Source organism: Medicago sativa, chromosome 8 (genome assembly GCF_051527215.1).
Source record: "Medicago sativa cultivar Bolivia chromosome 8, Bolivia_mono, whole genome shotgun sequence".
NCBI classification, from domain to species: domain Eukaryota; kingdom Viridiplantae; phylum Streptophyta; class Magnoliopsida; order Fabales; family Fabaceae; genus Medicago; species Medicago sativa.
This window is the reverse complement of record NC_140756.1, coordinates 63,575,021-63,600,648: the sequence shown is the minus strand read 5'-3', so window position 1 is coordinate 63,600,648 and position 25,628 is coordinate 63,575,021. Positions and strand designations below refer to the sequence as shown.

At 34.7% G+C, this 25,628-nt stretch overlaps 3 protein-coding genes across 4 annotated transcripts; all 3 read right to left on the bottom strand.

Annotated features, from left to right (window-relative positions):
- Window positions 1–200: 200 nt before the first annotated feature.
- On the bottom strand, window positions 201–4,371 carry LOC146900413 (F-box/FBD/LRR-repeat protein At5g56420-like). Its single transcript, XM_085732721.1, has 5 exons — window positions 3,887–4,371; window positions 3,254–3,683; window positions 3,017–3,166; window positions 2,598–2,889; window positions 201–696 (listed from the first exon to the last, which is right to left on the bottom strand). The coding sequence occupies exons 1-4, from the start codon at window positions 4,330–4,332 to the stop codon at window positions 2,599–2,601; spliced, it is 1,317 nt and encodes a 438-aa protein (XP_085588847.1). The 5' UTR covers window positions 4,333–4,371; the 3' UTR covers window positions 201–696; window position 2,598.
- Window positions 4,372–8,114: 3,743 nt separating this feature from the next.
- LOC146900412 (WPP domain-interacting protein 2-like) lies at window positions 8,115–10,741 on the bottom strand. The gene is made up of 2 exons (XM_085736057.1): window positions 10,286–10,741; window positions 8,115–8,989 (listed from the first exon to the last, which is right to left on the bottom strand). The coding sequence occupies exons 1-2, from the start codon at window positions 10,611–10,613 to the stop codon at window positions 8,325–8,327; spliced, it is 993 nt and encodes a 330-aa protein (XP_085592183.1). The 5' UTR covers window positions 10,614–10,741; the 3' UTR covers window positions 8,115–8,324.
- Window positions 10,742–12,607: 1,866 nt separating this feature from the next.
- Window positions 12,608–25,364, bottom strand: YAK1 (YAK1-like protein 1). 2 transcript variants are annotated; one of them, XM_085735381.1, is made up of 18 exons: window positions 24,768–25,364; window positions 22,880–23,079; window positions 22,571–22,724; window positions 22,348–22,457; window positions 22,090–22,159; window positions 21,914–21,996; window positions 21,711–21,792; window positions 21,565–21,605; window positions 20,784–20,906; window positions 19,904–20,051; window positions 19,651–19,765; window positions 19,442–19,524; window positions 19,255–19,329; window positions 18,501–18,575; window positions 15,311–16,110; window positions 14,639–14,746; window positions 13,886–14,175; window positions 12,608–13,187 (listed from the first exon to the last, which is right to left on the bottom strand). In XM_085735381.1, exons 1-18 carry the CDS (start codon window positions 24,978–24,980, stop codon window positions 13,093–13,095), a joined length of 2,865 nt encoding a protein of 954 aa, XP_085591507.1. In that variant the 5' UTR covers window positions 24,981–25,364; the 3' UTR covers window positions 12,608–13,092. The 2 variants fall into 2 exon arrangements, with proteins under 2 accessions (XP_085591507.1, XP_085591506.1); XM_085735380.1 differs by having other exon boundaries at window positions 21,565–21,792.
- Between the last annotated feature and the right edge of the window lie 264 nt (window positions 25,365–25,628).

Sequence of the window (25,628 nt, the reverse complement as noted above, 5' to 3'; positions counted from 1 at the left end):
GGATTGAGATGATACAATATGCAAAAGCCAAGCTCCCGAGGCTAGTTTCACACCTCATAATTATATATACGCATAAATATTTTTCATAATTCTAGGAACAACTATAAACTGATTTATTCTAAGAACCTTAAAAATTAATATTAAATCCAACATTATGATTTATGTCCGGAACTGGAATCACTGCCATGAACAAGGCTATGTAAAGGAACTCAAATTCTTGTAATTAAAATGTGCAGCATATTCACTATTTGACCTCAAAATCTTAAGGACAATAGTTTGGTAGCATCCACAACTCTTCAAAAACAAAAAGATATGAAATATAAACCACAGATAAATTGTGATATTGAACTAATTTATCTCAATTACCCCAGTTGATATTGGGTTGTGACATTAATGATTTGTAGTTACTCTAAGCAAGTTACTTCAAAGGCCATACTAGGTGATAAATCACGTTTGTCAATGACTTTCTTCTAGAAATAACTAATAACAATATTTAAGAGCATCACCAAGACAACTAGCCGTATTGGACACAATTATGACCTTTTGTGTACCATGTATTGATATTAGCCAACCAAAAAACATACTAACTGAATTGCAAAATGCATATTTATCTGTTTGCTCCCAATGTCTCTTGTTAATAAAGCCTAGCAAAGATGATGCTGACAGCTTAAGAAATCACAACACTCCAAATGCGCCCTGTCAAACATTTGACAGAAAATGTGATTCAAAACCCATTAAGTTTACTACAACCAAATAATTGGTTAACATCCAAATTATCTCAAAGTATTAACGTTGACATCATTTTTTTTTTGCCATTGACAACTGCATCACTCAAGGAAAATATGCTTACAAAGTATCTCTGCTGGTGTCGATGGCAAAAAATTATAATATAATTTTCTAAATTCATCTGAAGAAACAATGTAATGCAGTTGAACGTATGCAAATGCCACATAAGGTGGGCTGTTTTCTTCAATATCTGTAAAACACGTTTTCTTCAATATCTGTAAAACATGTTCTCTTCAAATGCCACAAAATCGAGGCCTTACCCTGTATCTATGTCAGTCTAACACAAACAACTTTCAAATGAAACACAGCCCGTGCAAATTTTATACTCAAATTTTCCATGAATTGGTAAACACCAAAATCGATTGCTTATTTGTAACACAGAAAGTCAAACAGATGCATAACATAGGTGACAATGACACTCTTATCAATCAAAAAATTTAAATAGCAGTATACATTGAAGAAGTACAATAATTTTTAAAAAGGAGTACCATGCTAATCCCAATTAGGTACTATAATGAGGAACTAACTAAATTAACTAGAAATTGGATACTTTGGAGCATGGAATTAAAGTTGAAAATGTGGTAACAACTAGTGACACATGTAAAAACAAGGCACGTCTAATTTTGTTAGAAATTGCAAAATCAGGATAGGAAAGTAAAAATGAAGCTTGATGGTTTGAAGTTTGAGAGAAATTCTCACAAGGAATGATGTTCAACAGATGATGAAATGAGTACAATGCTCTATTATTTCTATAGCTTATTAGACACTAGCCAACTAACTCTTAATTATCTAATCTCACTAACTAACTAACCAATGGTAAAGTTTTTTTTTTCCCCTTTTCCAAAGGCAAGACAACATTTCATTAAATAAAATAAAAAGATCGTAGACACAAGAAGTGCATTATGGAAAGAACAATCCAACCAAGTTCTCAACACAAAAGAGTCTACCCACACAAGCTCCCAATTAAACCCAATAAACAAGAAAACGAACACCCACACTTTGCTGCATAATTGCAGGAAGTGAAATAAATAATTGACAGAAGCTTTCCAATTCCACAATATACTAAGCATCACCTCTAAAAGCAACAACTGCCAAGAGCCTATGAAATTGGTGCCAAATAAAATTGATAGCCAAGATAGCATGCCACTAGATGGCAAGCTTGATTAGAAATTCGACACAAATTCACTATCCACCACCCTCCCATATACACTTGTTCAACACAATGCCTCACACCAATGCACTCCAATACCTACCAATGCATAACCAGCACTGCTCATCCCCTTGACAGCAGAAAAATTAAAAACACCCACTCTGCAACTGGACACAAGTTTAACATCATGCCGAGTACCACTAGATAACCACAATCTCTGCAGTTCTGATATCTCAGACAATCAAGACACCGGACATATATCAAAGCCAAAGACAAAACCACTCTTGTGCTCTACATCTCTAAGGGTCAACTTTACAACATATTTGAATAAAATAAAATACACTAATCACTAAGACAACAAAGATCGCAATAATTTAGAAAAGGATGGCATAAAGCCAAAATCGCCTCCCTACACCAAGGAATGACCCATAACCACTCCACGCCCAAAGACCCCCTGTTACTAAAACCGACCCAAGCAAAGTCCACATTCCCACTAAATCCAACAAACAAATCAAGCTAGAGGCCACTCCAAAAGAAGCAAACCAACAGAAAAATTTAACAATCTATTTATCCTGTAACACATCTATTTGGGCAGACTAAACCCAGTGTTGATCATCATTAATTTAGTAAGCAAATAAAAAAAGAGACTGAGAGTTTGCACCTTAATTTGGAGACGGAGCTGGGTCAAATTTAAGTTCGCATGACACAGAACCCTTTGGTATGTCAGTCAATCTTTTGAGAGAACAATACTTGTTTGTTTTGTCCATTGAAATATCAACAAAAATAAGCATTGTCTTCAAAACAAGTCCGTTCCGCAAAATATATTCAGCAAATGTCAGCTCATCTTCAAATCCTTGATATCCTTCAATGTGAATATAAGTCAGGTGGGATTTGAGACATTCAGAAACTGTTGTTGACACCGGCTCCCAAGTTCTCAACGGTGATGGTTCCTCCTACAAGTAACAATGGACACCGTGCCACAACTCAAAAATATATTTGTATGCACAAATAGATTCATACATTCATGCACATATAGACATACCAAATATTGATTAAATTAAACTTGAGAAGTCAACAAACCTTGCTGCTCTTAATTATGAGAACTTGAAGCATATGGCATTTTTCAAGCACGTCGACCAGAAGATTCGAGTTGAAGCAGGGAAGAATGAACTTTAGATGAAATAAATTGCGAAACTCTGGATAATTTAGAACAGGGGCGTGAAGTGGCAACTGCATGTACACGATAACAAGTGACGGCGCAGTATTAGTACCAACTACATATATAAAAAAATACAAACCATAAAAATAAAACTTCACCTTTGATGTCAAATGACGCGAAAGTAGGTTTATTTCATTGTTTTTGTTATCTTGGAAGAGGTTGTTGAGAATAGGGTCGACAAATTCACTTTCACGTGAGGAAAAGACATCGAGAAATGCTTCCACCATACTATGAAAGTTGCCAACGATGCCCATGGCATGGGGATATATATCAAACTTAAAGTGAGTCCAAGTGAAATTGTCACTGGTGGATTTCAAGCTCTTGGAGCTGAAGGAAGGTGGAATGGGAACTTCGTTCAAAGATATGTCTTCAAGGAAAAAGTTAATATCCATAGTTTCCAGCACAGGGCAGGCAGAGAGAAAAGCAACTACCGGATACACAGTCTCTACACCAAGTTTGAGTCTCTTGAGTGATGGAAAATGAAGTGGAGAATGTTGAACTTTGATATGGACTTGTACACCATGCAGACTGCAGTATTAACAAAAGACAGGTTATATATAACATTCTTTATTTGTTTCAGTGTTGGAAGTAGAAAGGGAACAAGAGATGAAATTATGGAAGTGAGCATCGATATAATAATATGTAAAATCGATAACAAATTTCATTTCCACCATTAAAACAAGTGTATTTCGACAGTTTCATAGAAATAAAAACAAATTTGAAACAAGTACCGGAGGGAAATGAGGTTGTTGCAGTTGATGAAGAGGGAAGGAGGGAGTTTAACCAAATCATCGACGTTTAGAACGGTGAGAGAGAGTTCTTGAAGGTGGGGACCAGTGGCAGCACGGAACCACAGCTCAAACATTTTGGGATCCGGGTAATCACAGTTGAGACGGAACTTACGAATGTTGCGGGATCTACGGAGAGTGAGCACAGCATTGACGAATGATGCAAACTTTTCGAAACTTTTGTCGTAAAAGTGAGGATCCCAGTCGTCAAAGTCGAAGACCTGCAGATGCTCCCAGAGGTGTCGCCACCTGTGAGAGACGAGAGTCATTATTGTGACGGAGGTTCGAGTTGGGAGGAAGGAGAGTATATGGCATAGAATGGAGTCCGGTAAATTACTCAATCGGTCCTCTTCTTCTGCTTTCCGCCGTTTCAAACTTGACTCCGCCATCGTCGATTCGGTGTAACCGACGAGATAGCACTCCTACCTACTATTATTTTCCATTAAAAATTAATACTTGCTCACATTTTATTTTTTTTGTTTTGGTTTAAATGTGTAATTAGTCCTTGCACTTTGACCATTTTTTGGTATTGGTCCCTGCACTTTTTTTTGTTTGGTTTAAGTCCCTGCACTTTGTAAAAAATTTGTTATTGGTCCCTCTGTTAGTTGAGTTGACTGTTAAAAAAACCCCAAAACTAACAGAGTGCCACGTGGCCCAATCATTTTGTGCCACGTGGCACACTACAAGACAAAATTAAAATTATAAAATTATAAAAGGCACGTGAGTGAGATGAAACCCAAAAGCCTTCTTCATCGTTCATTCCCCAAACCCAGAACCCAGCAACACTTAAGACCAAAAACAGCAACTCAAAAAGTATTCCAGACCGCAAAGACACAACAACACAGATCTACCTTTGACTCACCCTCATGATCTTTTTCTCCAAAATTCACTGTCTCATTCATCTATTACCAAATCCTTTTCTCTTCTATTCTTTGTTTTTAATTTGTCATCATCTGAGTTTTCATCGATGGGTTACTTTAAAGAAATAGAATTGCAAGGTAATGAAGTTAGAATCAAAACTAACACCCATTGATTTATCACCATTTTATCATTTAATTCAACCTGAAACAAAAACTCAATCATATTGTTAGCTGTAAAAAATACCATTAATGCTGAAAAATGACTTTGAAAAAAAGTCATTGAAGGACGCCAATGAAACCAACGCAGATAGTTTTGGTTGCTATTTAAAAAAAAAATCAAAGGACGCCAATGAAAATGAAGATGGTCTGTACTGTTTACAAATGAAATTGGTTCACAACCATGTTAGGAAGAATTTTGTTTTTAAAGATGAACATGGATTCTTAAATCATTTTTCTTCAATTAAAATGAAAAAAAAAATTGTGTTGATGATGATGGTTGGTGAGTTGACGTTGAAGAAGATGCTGAGTTTGAATGGAAGATGATGAATGGTGTTGATGATCAATCATGTGTTCCTTCCTCGTCCTTTTCCATTTTCTTTTATTTTTTATTTTTTTAATTAAAGAAATACATACATTTGTTTTTTAAAATTTTGTCTTGTAGTGTGCCACGTGGCACAAAATGATTGGGCCACGTGGCACTCTGTTAGTTTTGGGGTTTTTTTAACAGTCAACTAACAGAGGGACCAATAACAAATTTTTTTACAAAGTGCAGGGACCTAAACCAAACAAAAAAAAGTGCAGGGACCAATACCATAAAATGGTCAAAGTGCAAGGACTAATTACCCATTTAAACCTTTTGTTTTTAAATTTAAGTTTTATATTATATTATAGATAAATATTTCATTAAAATATTATAAATCCAAGTAATAAATCAATTTTGTTTCAAATTAAACTTTAAATATTTTACACATGAACCTTGGTTTTGATAGCGATGAATTTGATCATGCCTACAAGACCAATCTATAACACAAAAAAAAAACTGAAAAAAAAAACTTGTTATAAACATTTAACTTAAAGACCGCAGATGATATTTGACAAGTAGTATTAAACAAAGGTCTTGCAAACTAGGGTCCTCTGGACATTGGTTAAGGAATTCATAAAAATAAATTTTGTCTTCGAAATATAAAATGTTAATTTTGATCAAATAACGATTGCACCACTTTTTTATTTTTATTTTTATGAAAACTTACTTATTTTGAATGATTAATCAATGCCCTAGAACACTTTTTAACATTACCCATTAAAAAATACGTTATAATAAAATAAAGAGTAAATTACATTCATCTTCCCTCCAAGATGCTTCGATTACATTTCACTCCCCTCTTATGTTAAAATATACACTCCCTTCTTATTCAAAACATATTAGAAAACTTTTCACTCTCATCCGGTAAGAGAAGTTTGAATTACATTCTCCTCCCCGCTTATGTTTTTTTTTGAGGGATCCTCCCCGCTTATGTTAAAATCTACACTTTACTCCCTCAATATTTTTTTTATTTCTAATAATCTAGCAAAAAAATAATAATCTAACACACTTCGAAAAAAATAGTATTGCTGGTCCATTTTAATATAATAAAAATTTGAATACATATTTTTTGCAATTTTTTATTCACAATTTCATTAACATGTAGTTATAAACTCTATTAAAAAAAATATGAAACAACCCAAAATAAAATTAAAATATGCAAAAAATTACTAAAGACAATAAAACATGGTTATTTAAAATTTAATCTTATACTCTAAATTATAAAATCAATAGCAAAATATTTAAATTTAATTATCGTTGACATTTAAATTATAAAGAAATGAATCAATTTTTCTTAAATGATGGTTCAAAATTAATACATATTATAAAAATATTTATTTATGTTAAAATAGATTAAAGTGTAGTGCATAATTAATTATTAAGGGGAAAGAGTTGTAATTCAAGCATCTTATAAGGGAGGGGATGCACAAATTTTACTTTTCAAGGAAGGAGAGTCTATATTTTAACATAAGAGGGGAGGGGAGTGTAACTCAAGTATCTTTGAGGGGAGAGGAGTGTAATTTACTCTAAAATAAATCAAATGAATGGATTCGAGTGGTTAATAAGTTACATCAAAGGACGAACCTTTCATGAGAAATCGAGTTTGATTACTAGGTTGAACATTTTTTTGTCAGACTTTACTTATATGTCGAACTCTGAATTATTGTCGTCTTTTTCTCTAAGAACTAGAGAGTTAACATGCAAAACAAAACAATACATTAAACATACTATATTTCTCATCTATTTTTCTCTTCGAAACAAAACACATCCACAAAAATGTTAATTTTTTTTGTCACATTGTTTCTTTTTTCTTTTGAATTTTATTAATTAGTATACTCTACTGGTATTTTACACATGTATCAAATGATTTGTTGTTACGTCAATTAATAAATATAAAAACACATAAAATGTCATGTTTTTTTTTTTTGTTTTTGAAGAAGCTAAATTAGCCCACCCAAATTGACACCAGAGGGAATCGAACCTGAGACCTCGAGGAGGAGCACACTCACAAGTCCCAAAATGTCATATTTTTTAATTAACGTGACAACATATTATTAGATGCATGTGTAGAATAATTGTGCACTGACAAAACATGTTAATTAATTTTTTTTCTTTTTTAGAAACTTTGCATTGAAAACAATAGTTCTTTTGTACTAAATTGATTACTCGGCTTTTGAGACATTGAACACATGTTAACATTTCTTTTTTACAAAAAAAAGGTTTAAGTGTTATGAGATTTAGAGATTATACTTAGATCAACAGCAGAAATTAAACCAGCAATCTTACGGTCTCTAGCGTAAAATGAATCATATTATATTTTTTAGGGTGCCTAAAGAACAATTGCCTTCAAGTTATATGGGTTGCGGGTAACTATAATAGGCCCAACTTTATTTTTATTATTTTTAAAAATTATTCTTAATTAGTTAATTATTTTCCTTGTCCAATTTTTATACAAAAAAATACATACTGACCTGGATTGTATTGGATACAAGATAGAAAACAAATTGTATCTTTTTTAAAATGAGTTTTTTTTTTTCTTTCTTTCTAATGGAGTCATATCACCAATGTAAAAACATACACCAATAAAAGTTAAAAACATAATCAGCAAAATAACATAGTTAGCATTAGTTGATCTGTACTAATTCATTAATACTGGGTGTCAAATTTAAAATAATAACAGACCTAATCTAATAATAACAGTAACCATCAAAACAAAAAGCAAGCCATCTCCAAAATTCACCATATGGCTGTTTTTATTGAGTCAAAACTACAATGAATGAGTTATAGCAGTTCAAAAAATGGTATGAGACAATATAGCACATGGACGCTCTCTCCCAACTCACAAAAAGAAAGGCCATTGTGGGATGACAGAATTTTTACATCAAGTATGAGTGAATAAACTTCTGAGAATGCACAAAGGGAGCACAACTTTGCAGATTTACGTGGGCACAAACTCCCTGGAATTGGGCACTGAATTTGACACAATAAGCCAAAGGACCAAGATTAACAGCATGAACTGTAAGAAAAAGCAATATGTCAGGTTGCATAATCTCCTCTGAATCATAAAAGTCTCCTCAGCTCCTAAAACTTTACCACGGTACTTTCCTGCCACTTCACGCTTATTTGGATTTTGCATTTTATTGCCAGACATTGTTTCTTGTTTCTCTGTAAAAGTTGATGCAACCTTCAAGCTTTTCATCATCTTTTTGATGGTAAGGTATTTGACCTCGGCTTCAACCTTTTGCAGAAAAAGGCTCTCAAGCTCAGACTCCAGCTCTTTACATTTTTCACCTATTGTGCTAGTAGATTCTTCCTTAGTATAAAGGTCGTATTCAAGTATAAGAATCCTGCCATCCCTTTGTTCAAGCTCGCTTTTCAATCGGTATAACTTATTTTCCAAAATGTCTATTTTTTCTGTCAGGCTTGCTATCTGAAGCTCCCTGGAACTTGATGAATTTTGTTCATCAGAATGGCCAGATGAGCATGAATCATGGAATTCTAGATCAACAGCACTTGGTCCAGCAGCTTCACTTCGACATTTGGTTGATCCATCATCATCATGTGAGGAAGTTTCATTCCCAATCTCCTTGAATTTTTCAATTTCTGCAAGAGACGCATATTGGTTATGAAGAGTTCACAGAATGCAATGACACACACCACACTTTTAATAAAGACACTATTGCAGATGCCAAAAACTTCTTTTAACTTTCTTTTCATGAGTGTGTGAATCAATGACTCTCAACATTAAAAAAAATCAAGCCTACAGGAAACCAAAACTCATCATAAAAACCATCTTAAGCTCATTTTTGTAAGCTATTTTAGTAGATAGTAGCATTCTCTTTGGAAGAAATCCACTACTATCATTCTAACAAAAGCAATCAAGTTCCGAGCCGACTGAGTAACAAGGACACATCCTCTCTCCAAAAAGACCTAATTTTTAACAAAGGATCAAATCAGGAACCTCTCACTAAAGCATTCCAATATGCTATCAAACAGTTTTTTTTTTTTGAGAGGGCATCCAAATTCCAAACAGGGTTAAAAAGTTAGATATTAAATTAAATCAATAATCAATCTTCCATCACATTGTGTGTACTCTGAAGTGTCATAATTTAAATTGGATATCAGTTGAATCAATAATCAATATTCAATCAAAGACAGCAATTAATTTACAGTGGCCAAAAACTATTATTTACCTTTCTTTTCATAAGTGTGTGAATCAATGACTTTCAACATTAATTAAAATCAAGTTTTCAGAAAAAACACAATCATAAAAACCGTCTTCAGCTCACTTTTTGGTAAGCTATTTTCAAATAACAACATAAAGAGTAGGGAAAAAAAAAACATTCTTTTAGATCAAATTCACTAGTATCATTCTAACAGAAGCAATCCTGTTCCAAACTAACAGAGTAACACAAACAAGAATCTCTCTCGAAAGACCTAATAATTTTTCACAAAAAATCAAACCAAGAACCTCTCACTAAAGAGCATTCCAACATGCTATAACACTATTGTGCATCTAAACAGGGTTATGCATCTAAAGTGTCATAATTTAAATTGCATATCAGTTACAACAAGGGTTTCATATAAAGATTCAAAATTGCAATCTGGGTCGCGAGGTTCTTTATGTTGCCAAAACTGTTAAACCACAACGCGACTGCAGTTGAGGTCACATCACATCGGCAGCAATCGACAGCAGCAATTCTCACAATATCAAGAATCGCGACGCTACCACCATTTAAAACCCTAATTTAATTAACTTAAACTAAGCTACAAGATAACATTTAATCAATCTCCACATTATTATATAAATTATTAAAAGCCAAAGTTAAGAAAAGCAAAATGAAGAAAATGAAGAAACTTTGCACCAAAAAAAGAAAGAAAGAAAGAAAATGAAGAAACCTTGTTGAAGTGCATCCTGAGAAAGCTTAAGGTTATGAATAGACTTCAATAAAGGATCATCAACTTCGAGCTTCAATTCTGAGTCACGTGCATCACTAAGCAAATCTTGATCACTATCTTGATCGTTTTTCTGAAAATCATCATCTTTATTCAAAACCCTAGCATTACCTCTGACTCCACACCCTACAGAATCTTCGCTACCAGAACCACCACCTTGTTTTGACACAGCGTCTCTTCTAGGTGAGGACTCGCCGGCGACGGAAGCAACGTCGTCATTCTCGGTGGCGTTCTGTTGACGGTTGCTGTGTTTGGATTCAGCGGAATCCATGATGACGAGAACGAAACGAGAATTGAAAAGCGGTTTTGTTAGTTATGTTGTTGAAAGTGTGAATTATTTAGAAGATAATAATCACTTTTTTATAGTTTATTAATGGATTATGGAACTGGTTGAAGCCTAGGATAAGCGTGTATTGGCGCAATTTGGCGGTTTAATAAAAAATATAATCAGTATTCCTAAAAAAAAAAAATTATTAACTTAATTCTTCAACTTTTTTGTTTGGTAGTGGTCGGGGTTTGAACCACGGACCTTGTTTTGTTAGTTATGTTGTTGAAAGTGGAAAGTGTGAATTATTTAGAAGATAATAATCACTTTTTATAGTTTATTAATGGATTATGGAACTGGTTGAAGCCTAGGATAAGCGTGTATTGGCGCAATTTGGCGGTTTAATAAAAAATATAATCAGTATTCCTCAAAAAAATAAAAAAAATAATTATTAACTTAATTCTTCAACTTTTTTGTTTGGTAGTGGCCGGAGTTTGAACCACGGACCTTACATATTTTATGTATTGTCCAACTAACTGAGCTAAGCTCACAAGGACAACTTAATTCTTCAACTAAGTTCACTAATCTAATTTTTTATTAAAAAAATATTTTTTAATGTAATAAAAATTATTTTTATTAGAATGCATTATCAATTTATCCTATAAAAAGAATTTTTTACATGCATTTAATCACACAAAAAATAATATTTTATTAACAAAAAAACTTGACTGTGTTTTTTTATTACTAATTTGAGTAATTTTTTTAAAATAGCAAATATTAGTATCTTTATTGCTATGTAAAGTATTTTATCTCTTACTTGAATTGGACTTTTAACTCCTTTAATATTTTAGTTCAACCAAGTGAACTACTCATCCCCGACTAAGATAAGTTGTGGCTTGTATTTTGAACATTGATATTTGTAAATAAACATTTTTTAAAAAGAATATTTGTAAATAAACATCATATTTCAGTAAATCTATTCGTTCATCCAAGCTTCTGCGAAATTTGATTCCTACATGTATTAATTAATTACTTAATGCATATTAATTGAAATAACATAAGTTCATTTTGGTGAATAAAAATGAAGATAAAGGATCAAAATAAGTTTTCAATAAAAGTTAAATGATCAAAATCATATTTTAACATAATTTTTATATTATTATACTGGTAAAGTTCTGCCAGATCCCCAATGACACCATGTTGTATTGGCACAAATTTGATTCTTTGAGCTGATTATGCAATCAATCCTCAATTAAGAATTGCCAAACATGAAATTTCTCACTCCTCTTTGAACCTTTGATCGCAGTTTGTGGCGATCAAACATTGATCTTCTTGTTGTAAAAAATCTAAAAAATGTCACCGTGTATTGAAGATTTCACTAGACTAATCACTAACCAGATTGAGTTTATTTGGCCACATTATTAAAACCAAATCCAACCCTAGACTAAACAATATAACTAATAATATTCAAATTTAGCCAAGTCCATGTTTTAGTAAGCAAAATTTAGATTGACACAAAATACAGGTAAAAATAACATAAAATGGTATGCAGTGTTCAAAAGAAAATTCATACAACTAATATCATACATAAAAATCATCTGCCACAAGTGTACCCAAAAAAAAATCTTATCACAGAAGTTGTCTTTTTACTCAGCAATATCACGACAATACTACGAATGATACCACACTTCAAATGTAAAGCATGATTTAAATTAATCTAAATATAAAATAAATCAAAAACCAAACATATATAAAAAATAAAGAACTAAATATATGTATCAAAGGGGGGATCAAACTCTATCCAGAGAAAAATTCTCAACTCCACGCACCCACAGCATGGTACCAGAACACAAACTAAAAGAAACCCCATTTTTCTTGACACGGTGACATTCACTTAGTTCAACATAAAAATGGTTCTAACTTAAATCAACATGAACTTCAAATTCTGGCAATGCCGCTGTAGATAGTATTCACGCCCCATCACACACCCTATAGGCATATTTATGTTCAAGGCAGCTAGCTATCTAGCATACCAAATAAATCAAATATATAATAGTTCAGATGTGAAGGGCAACCACATATAGGTAGAAGAGATCATTTTAGAAACCTCCAAAGGCTCTAATAATACAATAAAAGGTAAAGAAAATGGCATTGAATATTAGAAAATTATGCACGCGACCAACTCCTAAGATTTCTTACGACATCAGCCCATATAGTGCCTTTGAATTACTTGATACCAGTACCTTAATAAATGATCAATGACATGCAAACTATAAATTATTTTCAAGCGCAAGCACAACAAATGATCAAAGATATAGAAGGGTTTATAAGGAACCATTGCTTCCGGCTATTTCTTCTCACCTTTTCTCCATACAACTCCCTTCCGTTCTCCGCTCATACAAAGCACCCTTGTCATGAACCGAAACAATAAAAATAAAATAAAAAATAAAAAAAGCTATGATGGTTCACCCAATCAGGACTAGTGCTAATCTATCCTTGCATAGTCTTTTCTTGAACGAGATGTGGGTGGCATGTTTGAAATAGGAGGAATACTTGCCATGGGAGGATTCATTCTTCTCCCTGCAATATATACCCACCCAAGTTAGATTGATAGGGATATATATTTTTTTTTTTACAAGCATATCAGAAATTTTTACATCATTTAATCAGACAATATGATACACACAAGGAGAGTATCAAGTGAGAACTCTTGATTATTGTCAGAAATGATAATATTTCTTTACAATGTTAGATTAAACTTAACACTCCATATTACATCATTAATTACAAGCCTTGCGTGATCTTTAAATAAAATATGTGAGAATACTGTGTAGTTTGTAATCAATGATGTAATATAAACCGTCAATTTTAATCTCTAATAATAATTGTAATTAAATGTTCTCACTCTTCACCTAATCAATGGTCCTCACCAAATACGCTCCATATATATAGGTGTGTGTAGTGTGTACACACACACACACACACACACAATCGGGGTACAGGCGAAGGGGAGCCTTCACACAACCGTTAGAGTTGCTTCCATGTTGGCTGAAGATCATGGGATCAAGTTGTGATATCAAACTCTTGGATCCATAATAGATCCAACCCTTCCAAGGACCCTGCTGAAGAAACAACTCTAAATAACCAGGTTGCCCAACTAGCCAGGGTCCAGGTATCAGGAAAAAAAATCAGGGGTGCTGGAGTGATAAAACCAAATAACAGATTTAAGAAAAAGGAAAACAGTGGATGCATGAAACCATCTGGCAAGTAATACATACCCCATGTCATATTGCCAGTGAATGAGGCATTCCTGGGAGAACGTGGCCCCACATTGCTGAAATTAGAAGGAGCCTGAATCTTAATTTGATTCCAGTCACTACCCTGAGGAGGTCTGCCATGTGTAAATCTTTGAACAGATTGGTGTCCAAAACGGCTTGGAGAATTTTGTGAAATATGAGGCGTGAGATGAAAAGGCTTTGACATAGAGGGTATATATGCTGCTTGGAGATCATGTGTCGGGGGGCTACCCATCTCTACATTAGATAATGTTTGACCGGGTCCATTTAGTCTGTAGCACACAGTAAAAGACAGAATAAAGGATCAATTGTAGTAAAATAAGGATGATCAAGATTTGACGAAAGAACAAATATAAAGGAAAGGAGATATTGCATGAAATTTTATTCTCTTAAGTTCATAAAAAAAAAAAGTTCATAGATTGTAAAAATATTCATGTCCTCGTGATTCTATCAAGTCTGATTAAAATAAGGAAATATGTTCACAAGTTTTGGTATGCTGATAAAGGGAATCTCAATTTCCTTTTTCCCTATTTCTGAAAACTAATAATGTATTAAAGAGTCCAATTCACAGGAAAATCATCAGCATATTTAACAAATAAACCCAAGCTGCAGCCAAGGGAAGCACAAATCTGTATATCGGAAATCACAAGAACCAAGGATAAAGGAAAGCTCGGAAATCACAAGAACCAAGGATAAATGAAAGCTAAATGTAAAAGAGTGGAAACAAGGTCAAACCTTCCAAATCCAGACCACGGTTCAGTGGAACCAAGATTCATACTTCTGCCAAATTCAGTTGTCAAAGAGCTTTCATTTGAACCACCTTCTTGCAGAAGTAGTTCATCACTGGAATGAAATCAAAATCATTGTAAAGAAAACTAATATCAACATATGTTAATAATTAACTTCACAAAAATTTCAAAGGCAAAACAATGAGAACTAGAAGATTCATTTTGAGTCTGTTTTACAACTATCATGGACTAAAATAAGTTGAACACTTGAATTCCGCCACACATGGATTTTAGTTTCGTTCTAGGGAAACTATTTCTTATCAATTCTGCCTATTTCACCGTTGTTTCCATCTATGAAGCACGGACACCGGACACTGGACACAGATAATAATTTGAGAAAATGACATAATTCAGTATAATCGTAGGTGCCGAGTCGGTGTCGGATACCGACGTGTGTCCGACACTGGGACACACCTAATCCGAGGAGTATCCGTGCTTCATAGGACTTTCCATTTTAACCTCTTCTTTCATTCATTCTGCTCGTACTTTGGTTTTCTTGGAGCATCTATCTCGTTCAAGCAATCTTATACTAATCACCTCCTCATTCCTTATTTCAATTAAAAATAACATCACCAGTATAATCAATTACAAAAGCACTGTTTGGGAGTCAATTGTGCACCTATAATTAGGATCCCAATCTCCAGGATCAGGCAATGAAAAACCTGTCTCCACATTGTCACGGACCAATTCCATCGATTGTGAGTTCATATTAGAACCAGGCATAACTATGGATGGAATGTTCTGATTAGAAGATACCCCTCCACTTCCACGCTGCTTCCAATTTCCAGGATTAATATTTGATTGTGAATATGATGGTGAATTTCCAGGAGCATGTGATGTCCCCTCAGCTTGGCTAAAGCTATCAGGATATTGACCATGCCAATGTGAAGAAAATGCTGTTTCTTGAGTTTGAGGACTTCCAGAATGTCCCCAATTTTTCATTCTATTAAACTGGCTGACTGCAGCAGTCTTGCCCAAAGGTGATCCATGAGAAGCTCCTCTTGCAGGAGATGTAGGCCCAAAATGCCCTGGCGAACCAACTGAAATCTGACTATAGGAACTTGGTGGAGTAAATTGAGATGGGCTGGCACCAAGAGGCAAGGGAGCGAAATTTCCACCAGATGGACTTACACCCAGCCCATTCCCAGGTTGGTACTTAAATCTTCTCCGAGCATCAGGACTATTTCCAAGCATTGACATACCACCCTGACTGTGCATGTTCATCCCAGATGGAGCGATAGGTGAATAATAAGCAAACATGTTACTGCTCTCTCCATAACTTCCATAGCTGCTTCCAAGCCCAATACTATCATTATAGCTCCCATGGCTTCCTACACTGCCATAGCTATTAGCAGGTGGATGTTGCGCCATCTGAAAATGAGGACTGCTATAGAGGGAAGCTCTGTTTTTGCCTGCAACCTGCAGGAACAAAATATAGTCAACTAGGAAAAACTGGGTATCATTATTTCAAAACTGAATCATATATGATAGGAAATCAGAAGTAGCAACGCAAATTAAAGGAAAACACTCATTAACCAAAGAAGTTTGTAATACTCTGAAATGAAGAAATTACAGAGGAATTAGTATTCCTACAATCCTACTGCCACGAGCTAAGCTCCTTCAGAGAAACAAAATGCTTCTGCCTATAACCAACTCACTAATCTCCAAGACACCCCATTATTCTATCCTCCACCCTATATAACAATCTCAACTTTCTCTCTCGTAACTAACTCTTATCCTTATCTAGTTTCCCTCTTTGGGTGACTTTAGGCGCTAACTCCCATTTATTTCTATTCTTTCTTTTCGAAAGTTAAGATCAGAATGAAAGGTAGTTCACTGGGCCTGTATTTTGATCTAAGTGAGCCTTGGACAATTAGGTCTACAAGTACACATGAGGTACCTACCAATATACACATATTCTGAATTATGTAGCAGCAAGATAGAAAATTACAGAGAGCTTTCCTTGGAATGGGAGGATAGTTAAGTATCAATTACCAAAATCGTCATTCAGCAAAATGATATCTTATAATAAAAAATATTGAGGTTATTAAAGGCATACTTCTATGTGTCGAATGATTCATTGTCAGGCAAATATCAATAGTGATATGCAATGAAATATAGTTGGCGGATATTCAGTATAATGTTTCTTAAAGTTAAAGACGAAATGAGTTTGATAGACGTCTCTCTATTTTCTAATCAGATCTCAGGGTGAAATTTCAGCTAAGGAATCTAACATCCTTCCTGAGACAAGTCACTCTCAAGTAATACTAACACCTAACATCCTTCCTGAGACAAGTCACTCTCAAGTAATACTAACACGAGTTTGAGATTTAAACTACTAACAAGGTTGCCTTGTGATAAGTATTGTTGAAATTTGGGGCCTAACTCATGCTTACAAAACCAGTTCATAAGGTGAGGAGTGTCTCCTCTTTATAAACTCTTATCAAGAGTCTTATCTATCCGATGTGGGACTTGGGTTTTTCCCAATACACCCCCCTCACGCCCAACACTCTTTTTGGGCTTGGCGTGTGGATAGGTAGGTGGCCTTCAATTCGACAAGCTCAGATACCACGTTGAAATTTGGGGCCTAACTCATCCTTACAAAACCTTAGAGACTCTAGTGGTGTTGGTGTTAAACAACTGCACATTTGGTTCTAAATAGCCGACAGTATATTTTTGGAAGCATTTGGTAAATATTGAACATATCCTCAAAACATGTGGAGCTTTGAATGATCAGGGAAACCCCTTTACCAAGACAAAAGGTTGGCAAACAACAACCCATCCCCTACAAGCACGTGCCAGCAGTCCATACCTTTCTGGGAATCAAACTTGTGATTGGCTTTGATAACAGATTACCTATACCTAAAGCTAATACTTAATATTTAGGGCACAACTTTTTCAGGTTAAGGAAGCAATGTAGTTTGATCTAAAGTTCATTAGATTGTGGATTGTCTTCATCACAACTCTAATTATATTTAATGGTTCATGGCTAAGTGTATCTACGAAGCTGCTCCTGTTTTATGGCATTAACTGTGTACTTAGTGGTGAGAGCATAAAATTTGGATATATAGACCAAAAATAGATTCTCTAGGCCATCAAAAGGTTAAATCACTATAGCTTTTACTCAACAGGACTTTGTTACTCTTCACTCCTTTTAAATCCGGTTTAGGTTAGGCTTTGTGCCTGTTAGGACAGAACCAGAAAAGATAGGATAGAACCCAAATAATGTGAACTTAAGGAAGAAGACCGATAAATTGCTCAAGTCCGAAACAACAATCAGTACAAAACATCAAAATACAATGGACGGAGCTTAACTCCTTGGAATAAGTAAATGTAAATACTAACGAAAACAAAATAGAGAAGATCTCGTAACCAACCCCGAGACCAAGAGAAATACCCCTCAGCTCAACCTTGCACCACCAATCACACCAGTGAATCCTTGCCTGCCTCATTTTGTTATTTTCCTTCCTCATTTTTTCTCCCATTACCTGCATCTCCTCTCCAATCTTAGTTTGCCACCGGTACATTCTGCAACAACTTCCACAATTTTGTTCTCTCATTCAACAACAGCCTCAATTGTTTTCATCAAGACAACATTGTCATTGGACCTTCTCCATTACCCCTCACATTCCCTTTTCTGTCTCATCTCTTATACACTTGCAATATGGGCCTAGCAGTGCCCAACTTATGTACAAAGTTTATTTTATTTATGAAATCTCTCAAATATGCTTTCTTGTCTTCTGTAAGCTAAAAAGTAATCCCTATACTTGAGATAAAGGCAGTAAAAGTTACAGTCGTCGAAGACTCACATTTGGTGATAGGCCAGCAGCAAACCAGTGTCCTCCACCTGGATGATTATCAACCTTGACGTTTTGAACTACCGGCTAAAAAGTCACATAAAAATTAGATGAACATTAGTTCATGAAGAGAATACAATCCATTGATTGATCAAATAACTAAATGAATGGCAGAAAAACAGCATCCAAATAAAATAGACTGATTAAATTATAGGAATATAAAAAAATAAAAGAAAAATAAAAAAAATAAAAAAACAAAAGAACAAAAGAAGCAGGTGGTGATGGATTCGGTATTTACAAATATAATATATACAGAGATGCAATTGTCCTAATTTTCATATTTACACAATAAATCAAACCTAAACATTCCCACCGATCCTAGACTACACATATAGGAATAAAAAAATAAAAACAAGAGAACAAAAGAAGCAGGTGCTGATGGATTCGGTATTTACAAATATAATATATACAGAGATGCAATTGTCCTAATTATCATATTTACACAATAAATCAAACCTAAACATTCCCACCGATCCTAGACTACACATATACATGTTTCTTACACAACAGAGATACAGAAAATTATTCAAAAGCAGATTGGCAGGAACAATAACAAATCATATACATCTGAAACATGCAACCTAAATACTACTTTTGCAACAGCAGTGAAGCATTTTCCATAACAATTTAAAGGACATGAAGAACTGAATAAATAGTTTAAGTAACTTAAAAAAGTGTATATGTTTTAGAATTGAGATTTACTTACAATGTGAGGGGTCTCAGGGGAAGGTCTGTAAGGGTGAGTAAAAGGTTCCCCGGTTATAAAAGGGTGTTTTGAAGCCTGCAGGAAACAAATAACAGTTGGGCACTTATACCTTAAACATTGCATGAACACAAGCCAAAATTTAATTTGAAAGATGGGTCAATGCAGACAAGAAGACAAAGCCAACTACCTGGAAGGGTGACCAGCGTTTTGCAGGGTCAAATTCAACAAGCCCTCTCAAAAAGTCAATAAGAGCCAATCGTATTTGACTTTCTACAACACAAGTTCAATTCAAACAGCATTTATCAGTGGCACTTGAATTGAATATGGAAACCAAACATACAGTCATGCAAACAAAACATGTTGAGTAAAAATTTCCCGCCTTCTCAAGAAGCTGACCTTTGGCAATATCTTCCTTTGGTAGGTTTTTCCTGTAGGGGTAGTTTGTCACAATTGCTTCAAGATTCATATGTTTAAAATACTCTTTTCCAATTGACGGCTTCTTCAAATCTCTCTGAACAGGAACCAGAAATATGATACTATTTATGTAATATTTAAAAAGAAACCAAAAGGACAAAAATAATATGAAGAGATGCAACAATGTTCATGTTGGAGGAAGATCCTAGAGCAACATCAGTAACATAAAACTTACAGCTTCATATTCTTCTGCTGTCAATGCTTGATAAACACGTCCATTTTTGGAACCCTCGCTGATTTCTATGTTTTGGAGATTCCCTATACACTTAAAGAATTTACTAGTGTTTTTGGCGTCCCGCAGTACATAATCAGGTGGTTGTCCTCTACAATATATTCACAACATATTTAGCGTCATTCATAATAGTAAAAGATATACAAAGCAAACTAATTTGCAGATGAGAACTAGATCAAATATTTTTGTTTCCTATTCAAAATCTAATAACTATCCATGATTACAAGGAAAGAACTGCTTCACAATTTACATAAATCACTTTATTGAGGAAAAGATAATTTGACTCAACAATATGATCTCTGCCAAGCGTTACTTTAGTCAGCTTAAAAAGAAAGGACATGACTCAATTTCATACTTCATTTAATTGTCTTCGACTAATGAAACTATCTACTTCCCAAAACTATAGATGTTGAGGCTATAAATGCTTAACAACAGCAAATGATCCATTTGTGGCCTGTTATCGGGACCACCTAAATCAAGCTTTAATGTTCACTCACTATTGGGGTGGAGGGCGGGTTGAGAGCCCCATGTTCTAAGCTGCGGCCATCTCTCACCTTACAAGTCAATTTTGTGGGGTTCAGTTAGTCCTAACCCAAAACCTAAGACAGTGAGTGTAACCCTCAGTTTGCAAGAAAAACTTCGTTAAATAAAAATGAAGCTTGAACTTATGTTTCATTTGAGCATTTTTCCTCTGGCTGACATATAAAGTATAATTTAGATAGACAGCGGTAAAAATATCTTCAAAGTGATGTCATACTTTTGGTATATAAAATGGATAGTCACATGATAAAATAACGTTTCTCCTTGAGAGATATTAGCTTACCCAATTATTTCAATCATCCTTTTCAAAAGATCAAATTCTGAAGCCCCGGGGAATAATGGTAATCCAAGAAACAATTCTGCCACTATGCACCCAAAGGACCACATGTCAATAGCTGTTGTGTATCTAATAATGGGTTAAGGGCCAGTAGAAGAAAAGAGTGCATGAAAATAACCTGAAAAACAGTTATAAAAAAAAGAGATAACACGTCTTCCAAAGAATATATATCAAGAATGCTATGTGTGCCATCAATTTAGACAAGGACGTGCTGCTACGTAAATCTAGCATCTTTATGTATGCTAGAGTTATTTCTTAATATCATACTAATTCATTCCCCACATAGCATCTCTACATATTAGGGCTCTGGCAAGTCAACTAATTCATTCGCCACCCCCGAAAAAAAGGAAGGAAAACAGAGCACAAGGTGATGGATAGTATTACTAGCTCTAATTGAACAAAAACTGTTCTTTAATGATGTTGTATAACTAAGTCATAGAAATAAAATAGCAAGCAAAGATTAAATGTAGAAGCTTTAATTGTCATTATTAGATGCTTTGGCCTCTGATATCATCAACATAAACCCAAACTATTGTTTCACATGCTATAACACAATCTTTATCTCAAGAGTAGCTGAGAAAACTGTGACAACTGCATGCAGCTTGTAACATGGAAAGATGATGATGCGAGAAAATAAAGCAATGAAAAGGAACTAGAAAAATAAAAATAAAAAGCCTGCAAAGAGAGGTATCAGGCTATCAGCTACTAATTTCATGGGTTAGGATACTGATATCCAAGAAGAACCTCGGGAGATTTATAGTATCGACTCTGCACAAAAAACAGGTAAGATGTGTAATGTAAGTACCAGATAATTATAATTACAACAGGAATGATCGTAAAAGCCCGCTCTCGACAGAGATTGTAATTGTATACCTGAATATATGAATAAACAGTACGGTTTTCCATGCATGCTGATCCAAAGTCAATAATCTTAATTTCTGCTGACTTCACGGAACTGTGCACAAAATAAGGTTACATAAAATCTCAAGATGAAATAGCTGCAGCGTACATGAAAAGTTAACGAAAATAGCTGCAGCATACAGTTCTTTATGAGCACCTTTATGTTAGAAACCAACCTCGTACATAAAAGAATGTTTTCTGGCTTCAGATCACAATGAATAATGCCAGCATCTTTTAATAGAGCCAGTCCACATAAAATCTTAAAACATAAATTTAAGAAAACATATTATAGTAAGATAACAAAACCAACAAAAAGGACTAAACAGAAAGGCCACACAAAGAATTGACATACCTGCTTAGAGAACAACTGAACAATACCAAGTGACAATCCCCTAAAATGATTCATTTTGATAAGCTCATACCTGTATACTATTTAATGTCAATACCAAAATATGCAAGAGGGAGGCAAACAACAAATCTAGGATAGCACCATTGCATAGTTCGTCCAAGAATTTTAGTTATGTTGAACTAGAACATCATCCAAGTTTTGATACATTCTCAATGATGAAAGCCAGACAAATATCAAACGGCAAAGAAGTTGACAACTTACAGGTTTGTGTCCAGAAGTTCAAAGCATATGCACAAATGCCGTTGATATACAAAATAATCATATATACGAACAATGTGATGCTTATCCTCAGGATCGTACTTCTTATTTAACTGCAGGAAAAAAAAAGGAAGAAAAATAAAAAGAGTGCCTTAGAAGCTTCTCATGGGTGTGCTTCCAAGAAAATGACTAGCATCTTAAAATAAAAATAACAACAACTGGTTACCGTTGTTAAAATAGTTACTTCAACCAGTGCCTGTTGATAGTATGCAGGTTGATTTTTAATGATCTTCACAGCAACAAAACTGTTGGTATCTGAATTCCAGCATTTGGCCACTTGTCCAAATGTCCCGTGGCCAAGGAGATCTTTGACAATATATCTGCACCATATCATAATGCAAATTATATGAAGACGTAGTGATTTTGCCAGATGGTTAGTGTGACACATTTGGTATCCCCAGAAAATTCACTTTTGGTATTCATAAAGGAACATATATAATTATTGTATTGAAGGAACAAAATATGTATGACAAACCTTCTACTTTTCTCTAAATGGATCAAGACCAAATTCACTGTCAGAATAAGATCCGAGTTTGCATTATCAAAGCCATCATTAAGCACTCCAGTAGATGGGCTGGTCAAAAATCTTTTGGGATTTAGATCATCAGAATATTTAAACTTTGGATTGCATATTTGGTATGTTTCAACTATTCCCTTGGTCAATCTTGCCACCAACTGCAAATTCACAATTGAGCATCAGTTGAAACTTTTAGGTACTCTAAGCTCCAAACAGTCACATCAATGAGAACATTAAAACTTGCAATCCTATATCAAAATTCTGCTGGTTACATGGAATTAGAAACAAAAATTTGAAAGCAGTGATCTGTGTGTGTGTGCATTCATATTAGCATTGACCCTACTTCCTACAAAAACTATAATCAGTATATCTTCTAACTGAACCCCAGTTTGAACATGCTTTAGTTACCAACAAAGCTTTAAAGCAAACCACGTCATCAGCACACCAACACACAAAGAAAGTAGATCCTGCAAATGACTTCCCAAGTGTATGCATCTCATCTACCATATCAATGCACCAACCAAGGTGATCCCCCAATTCGATCAAATACTAGAGACATGCCATCAGCTGCCATCATATGCGCCGTGTGGTTTGCCTAAAAGTCAGACTTGCGTGCCTTCTTTTGGTATCATGTGAGGCATGTCCTTCCTATGTTCACCGCAATGGCATTCCCGACTTGCTCATCTGCATCGTCTATGCGGCCGTTTCCCAAAGATAAGGTTGACTCTCCTAACAAAGCTTCTTTGATCTCACTATCACTGGATTAGTGCTACGTGTATGACAATGAAACTACCAAGACATCAAGGAAAAACCAGCTCAGGTTCAACCATTTCCACAACATTGAATACTTAGATCAATCAGATTGCCTCAAACTCTGATCCCATAGTGAAGTCGCATGCAAATAAGGATGTACCAACCCTTGATAACTGAGTTGGAGCACCTACAGGACCTCATTGTTTCTCTCAATAAACCTTCTTACACTTGCTTTCTAGCCACAACTAGTAATAACTTCAATTTCCTATGCTTGAATGGTCCTAGTATAATATCTGAGGTATCATGGGTTATTGACTCAGGTACAACTACTAACAACAATATGAACTTGCATTCCCCACGACTTTTTGTCATATTACCCCACCTTAAGTAAATGTCACTTAACCAACGGTACCTTACATGATGATTCAGATACCTCCAATGCAAGGAACGGTCAGATTAAAGCACAAATTGGCCATTAGCATCTACCCAGCCCAACTAGATAAGACAACAACGTCAGATAAACCGGAACATCACGAAAGAGAAACCAAATAGTTAATTAACGTGTTTATTGATAACCACATCTAATGCTCCTTCAAGACATTAATTGAAAAATGAATTGACTAAGGGCATACCGACAAAGCGTTTTATGGATCTTACTATCAACCTATGAATGATAGATATTCATAGATAAGAGTTTTGACTCATTATTCAGATTATTAATTAACATAGATAAAGGTTTTTACTTTAAAATTTTAGGCCATCCAACATTGACAATATTGGTTCGATGAACTCTCTCCGACTAACAATTTTTTACCGGACTTTACTTACCACCCGACAACCGCACCAAAAAAATAAATTACCTCCAATGAAACTCTATATTCACCCACACACAAAAAAAAAACAACTTTCTCACTGGAGAAAAAAAAAAAAACACCTTTCAAGTCAAAAACTGTCAAAGCAACAATCTTCTCACAATACACACAACCATTTCCAAAAACACAAACTAATTCAAAATCACACACCAATGCAAGTAACAATTAACAACAATAGCAAACATAAATAACCAAAATCACAAAAAGAAATATAAACTTACAGGTTTTCTCACAAAAGCACGCAACTTTAAGGACTTTCCAGCAGCATTAACTCGTTGTTCATCGCCCCGCGGTACAAATGGAGCAAAAGCAAGCTCCCTAGGACGCCATCCTGAATCAGAGGAAGACGCCGTTTCGACAACAGTATCTCTAGACTGAGACTGCTCTACTTCACTACAACTACTACTACCAACAGGTCTAACCACCTCATCCATCACCCAAAAACAGACACAACCCACACCCTAATTTTCAATTTCAACTCACAAAATTTTCCCTTTTCCCAATTTCTTCAATTCCAATTCCACTCTCATCACTCATAACATCATAAATTAAACAAAAAAGGGAGTAAATTTAGTGAGAAAAAAAAAAGTAACCTCAAAATCCCCAATTTTTTTGAAAATACTACAATACGAATTTGAGAAATTTACCGACGGATTTTAATCCCATCGTAAAATTGAACCTTCAGAATCATTGTACGGTCAGGAATAACCTGAGATCCATTGATGATTGAAGATTGAAATTGATGATGGTGAAATTTGATTTTCTTTCCTCTGAGAATGAATCGGAGAAAGGAAAACGGAAGGAAAAGAAAAATGGGTGGAAAGCGATTGGGATATTTGGTTTTCTTATATTTTAAAATATAAAATATGAAATGAAATGATAAAATGTTTATTTACTATACTATACTATATGGTTGGTTATTTGATTTATTCAAAAATATAAGTATATGGTTTTTTGATTTGAAAGAAGAGAGTGTGGCAAATTGAAATGGAGATGGGCAATGCACGAGCACAACACAACACAACACACCGTCTGGGTTAGGAGGATATGGCTATGGTCTAAGGTGGCATTGGAATGTGATT

Bases quoted from the DNA above. Each gene is read 5' to 3' on its own strand.
- YAK1 (XM_085735380.1), bottom strand. From the start codon at position 24,980: ATGGATGAGGTGGTTAGACCTGTTGGTAGTAGTAGTTGTAGTGAAGTA. The intron at 14,747-15,310 runs GTGCACAATTGA...ATTTCATTCCAG, and splicing joins GATTGGGATCCTAATTATAG to TGATGAACTACTTCTGCAAG. The intron at 14,176-14,638 runs GTTTGACCTTGT...TGTGTGCTACAG, and splicing joins CCGTGGTCTGGATTTGGAAG to ACTAAATGGACCCGGTCAAA.
- LOC146900412 (XM_085736057.1), bottom strand. From the start codon at position 10,613: ATGGATTCCGCTGAATCCAAACACAGCAACCGTCAACAGAACGCCACC. The intron at 8,990-10,285 runs GTTTCTTCATTT...CGTCTCTTGCAG, and splicing joins TCAGGATGCACTTCAACAAG to AAATTGAAAAATTCAAGGAG.
- LOC146900413 (XM_085732721.1), bottom strand. From the start codon at position 4,332: ATGGCGGAGTCAAGTTTGAAACGGCGGAAAGCAGAAGAAGAGGACCGA. The intron at 3,167-3,253 runs GTGAAGTTTTAT...GTGTACATGCAG, and splicing joins CGCGTCATTTGACATCAAAG to TTGCCACTTCACGCCCCTGT. The intron at 2,890-3,016 runs GTTTGTTGACTT...TGTTACTTGTAG, and splicing joins TCATAATTAAGAGCAGCAAG to GAGGAACCATCACCGTTGAG.